The sequence below is a fragment of the Vicia villosa genome, linkage group LG2, assembly GCF_029867415.1.
Source record: "Vicia villosa cultivar HV-30 ecotype Madison, WI linkage group LG2, Vvil1.0, whole genome shotgun sequence".
Taxonomy (NCBI): Eukaryota; Viridiplantae; Streptophyta; class Magnoliopsida; order Fabales; family Fabaceae; genus Vicia; species Vicia villosa.
Window position 1 is genome coordinate 100,563,058 of NC_081181.1, and position 4,214 is coordinate 100,567,271.

The 4,214-nt window shown below is 33.4% G+C and overlaps 1 protein-coding gene across 1 annotated transcript; it reads right to left on the reverse strand.

Moving 5' to 3' along the window:
* Positions 1-1,234: 1,234 nt before the first annotated feature.
* LOC131646521 (chorismate mutase 3, chloroplastic-like) lies at positions 1,235-3,925 on the reverse strand. The gene is made up of 6 exons (XM_058916540.1): positions 3,650-3,925; positions 2,588-2,810; positions 2,411-2,497; positions 2,053-2,196; positions 1,750-1,842; positions 1,235-1,661 (listed from the first exon to the last, which is right to left on the reverse strand). Exons 1-6 carry the CDS (start codon positions 3,853-3,855, stop codon positions 1,425-1,427), a joined length of 990 nt encoding a protein of 329 aa, XP_058772523.1. The 5' UTR covers positions 3,856-3,925; the 3' UTR covers positions 1,235-1,424.
* Between the last annotated feature and the right edge of the window lie 289 nt (positions 3,926-4,214).

Below are 4,214 nucleotides of genomic sequence, written 5' to 3' on the forward strand. Positions count from 1 at the left end.
GTGGCTTGAGATTGAGAGAGGAGGTATCCGAATTAGAGGTGTCAATTTAAGGGGCCAATTAATTTAGGCCCCAGCCCCATAATAAAGGGGCCTAAAAAAAACTAATGAATAGTAAGCCCTCAAATACATAGGCCCCAAAGTTAAAAGGCCCCAAAATTTTAAAGAGGGCCATAAGACCCCAAATAAAATAATTAAAAATTCAAAAAATAATCTTTTCAATTAAAAATTTGAAGAGTAAATATATATATATATATATATATATATATATATATATATATATATATATATATATTAAAAGTAAAAAATATATAAAAAATTATAAAATTATATTAAAAAGTAAAAAAAAAAGTAAAAAATATATTAAAAAAGTAAGAAAAAAATTAAAAAGTATTAAATATTTCAAATTGAATTCTTATGTGACTTGTTAGTATGTATATATATATATATATATATATATATATATATATATATATATATATATATATATATATATATATATATATATATATATATATATATATATTTTGAACTTTTCATTGAATATCAAACAATATACAACAGAGCATCCTCATTAGTGTAAGATCTAAGTAGTATTTCAACTTTACAATCAAGCCAAAGAACATGACTTTTCATATACAGTGACTTATCAAGTAACGAAACAACTGAAAAATCCATTTCAATTGTGAATCAATGTGTAGAAAATTTAACATTATTATCACTGCATCATTAGACATATAATTACTCCCAGAAAAAATGAGATTCATTATGAAGTTTTTGTGTTTTTTTTAATAAAATAAGGCCCCTTCAATGGGGCAAAAAAAAATGCATTAGGTAAAGGGCCTAAAATTTTAGGCCCTAAAATAAATCTCAATAATTAGGGACTTAATATATTGGGGTTTTAATGGGGCCAAATAGTTAGGGCTTTTAATTAAGGGGCTTGTTTGATAGCTCTAATCCGAATGAGTTAGTTCGAGTAAGGGTATGAGAGGGTATTTAACAAACCTTCTATTTTTTGGCGGTGGTGGCCACATTAATAGAAAGAGAGGCTTGACAGTGGCTCATGGTGGAGAGAAAAGATATTTGATGATATTTGATGAGTGAGTTAATTCCAGTAAAAGTATGAGTGTAGTTGAATGGAAGAAGGACTCCTCTCTCTATATAAGTGATATATAGTGAGAGATGAGAGCCACCATTTAAGTAATTGATACAAACAAGATAGACATGCTAAAATATCTAGCAAAATGTTACATTTATTGAGGGAAAAAAATCATACAAACATCCTTCATTATTCTCCTCCACAAGAAATAACTGAAAATCTTTCCTTAGCCTAGAGTTCCTGAGTAATCTAGCATCAAGTACTAAGAATTGAAAACCAAAAAGATAACCATGTTTGCATGACTAAAAACTTAGGCCATATTCTTCTACTAATCAAGTCTTCTCAACAAGTATTCCACCTGCACTTGCTTTGTGAGAGGCATTATCCAATCTACATAAAGATTGCCAATCAAGCCTGGCTCGATTTTATAGTCAGGATCAACTACTTCACCGTTTCCATTGATCTCTACCACTTGACCGAATGTTCTTGATTTCTTTTCTACTCTGTCATGCACCAATACCTCCACTGATTCATCCGTCAACAACTGCATCAGCCGTTTCCCGTCCTGTAAATCGAAGTAGGCCATATCAAGATACATTTATGTAGCGTGTCACAATGTAAAAGAGCGTGTTATAAGGCAAGTGAAAACTTACTTTGGCTTTAATGGCAGGCTCATATAATTCATGGTATTCTAGAAACTTTGCCTCAGCAACAAATTTCCCATAGTGGATTCTCTTTGAGAGAGCCTGTATCGGTGCCAAAAACATTATAATCATATTTTAATGTTCAAATTTAGTAAGACGATAATCAATAGACTGAACATCATAATACTAGTCAATGAACTGAACATTCAGGACTAAGAAGGCATGACTCGATTGTGATCGGTTCATCAGAAATGAGCTTCTTGTACTTTTACTATCATTCTGATTACGAAACATGAGAAGCTTAATATGTACCTGCAAGCAAAGAGTGTCACAGACAGCAGCTGATCCACAGTTACCATCATCTCCTGGTTCTACCAATCTTGGCAGGAGATCCTTAAAATACATGTCCCAAATCAACTTGTTTATATTGATTGAATTGGCATAGGGATGGAGAACCTAGTTATTTATACAAGACAAAATGAAAGGTAGATCAGTAAAAAACATGAACGATTGTGAAAACTAGAAACATAAACTACTTTTTTTATGAAATTATTTATTTCTGTTAAATACTCTCATGAAGTAAGATAATCTAGAAAACGAAACCGTTTGTTTGTCGAATGTCAAAAGAATTTTCACTTTCGTAACAAGAAAGATGAGAAATTTTCAAAACCTGAGGGTACTTCAATGGTGGAAGCAGTGGCTCAGGTAAGTACTCTGGGAAGAAAGCATGCTCATCTGGGCTCATATATCTCCCCACCTAATTTTAAAGAGAAACCAAGCACAAAACAGTTTAATCATGGAATTTTTTTCTTCCATATTTTCTAAGCTTTAAAAAATTTGTAACAACCTGAGCGTGAAGCTTTTCCGTTTCACAAACCATGTACTCAACCAAAGAGCCACGAAAACCATCTGCAACGAGTGCATCATGGTCATACGTGTCTCCGTTGTATGCATACTGAGCTCTCTCTAGAAGACCGAAGATAATGCTATCCTCCTGCCTAATCAAAGAGTGTCTGATGCTCGGTAACGTCAGGCTCTTGCTTTCATCAACCCTTATTTTACCTGAATGTCTGACCAAAAGAAACTGTCAAAAACAGATTCACAAGTTTTCATACTACAAACAATTTGTATTGTTAAGCTGTTAGCACGGCTCGTAGGATTCTACCGTAGGGAAAAAGGTTAATTTCATTCATATACATAACACACATACTCAAAAACATGCCCAAAACAAAGTTCAAATTTTCTCAGACGCGGTTGTAACAAGATTGTTAGTGTCATTTCAATTAATAAAATTGTTCCCCTTTTCCAACTTTTTACTAAAAAGATCCAGCAGCTCTATGCCATGCAATAAAGCACGGACACTGGACACTAGAAACACGACCCAGACACTGACACGTCGACGGCAATAATTTGAAAAAAAATCAAATGTAACATAATCACAAGTGACACTAGAAATACAACACCGACACGTCAACGACAATAATTTGAAAAAATGAAAGGTGCCGGTTTCGGACACCTACACTGACACGAAAACACCTTTTTTCCAGAGGTGTGGGTGCTACAGAGCATACGCCGGCTTCAAAGCAGTTGGATCTAGGTGTAAGGTCCAACTACAGCCTTGCACTTGGATCCAACAAATTCAAGACTAAAACAGTAAATTCAATTCCACACCCAACAAAATGCACCACCAATTTCAAATGCAAATGCACAATGAAGCCATAAAATTCATGAACAAACGCATTCCTCAAATAGAAAACAATAGGATCTAACATAAACATTCAATAGCTTTCTCTCTAGGCACTATCATCTTCCACCAACCAACAATAAATGACACATTTATCACAAAAACAGCAAAACATTAAAGGGTTGTTATTGAAAAGAATAAAAAAAGTAATAAAGAGTGATATACCTGAAATGAAAGGTAGAAGGAGCAGAAGAAGAGCTAGCATGAACTTGAAGAGGGCGATAGGAAACAGTAAGAATGGGTGATGGTGGAACAAAGGTGTGGTGTGTACGAGGTAAAAAGGTGGACTTGGGAACAACATGCGAAATGGGTTTGCTTTGTTTTGAACCAAAGTGTGCATGAGGATGATGCAACTTCAATAGTGATTCCATTGTTTTTTTTTTGTTTTGTGTGTGTGTGTGTGAAGGTGACAGCTATGGGACAGTGACTATGAAAATAAAGGGTTTTAGAATTAGTTTTGATATTTTTGATTACAAGTTATAGATTTATATATAGTGTTGGAGCATAAAAGTGTTTATTCAAAATAAGAAAAAAGAGAAAGAAAAAGAAATTGTTGGGATTTTAATTAGATGATGACGCGGCAAGACAATCGAGATTTGATTAATTAGATAGTGATGACTGAAGTTTATCTATTTAAGAAAAAAAATTGTTGAGATTTTATTAGATGATGACGCGGCAGCTAATTGGTATTTGATTAATTAGATAGCGATGATTGAAGTTTATCTGTTTA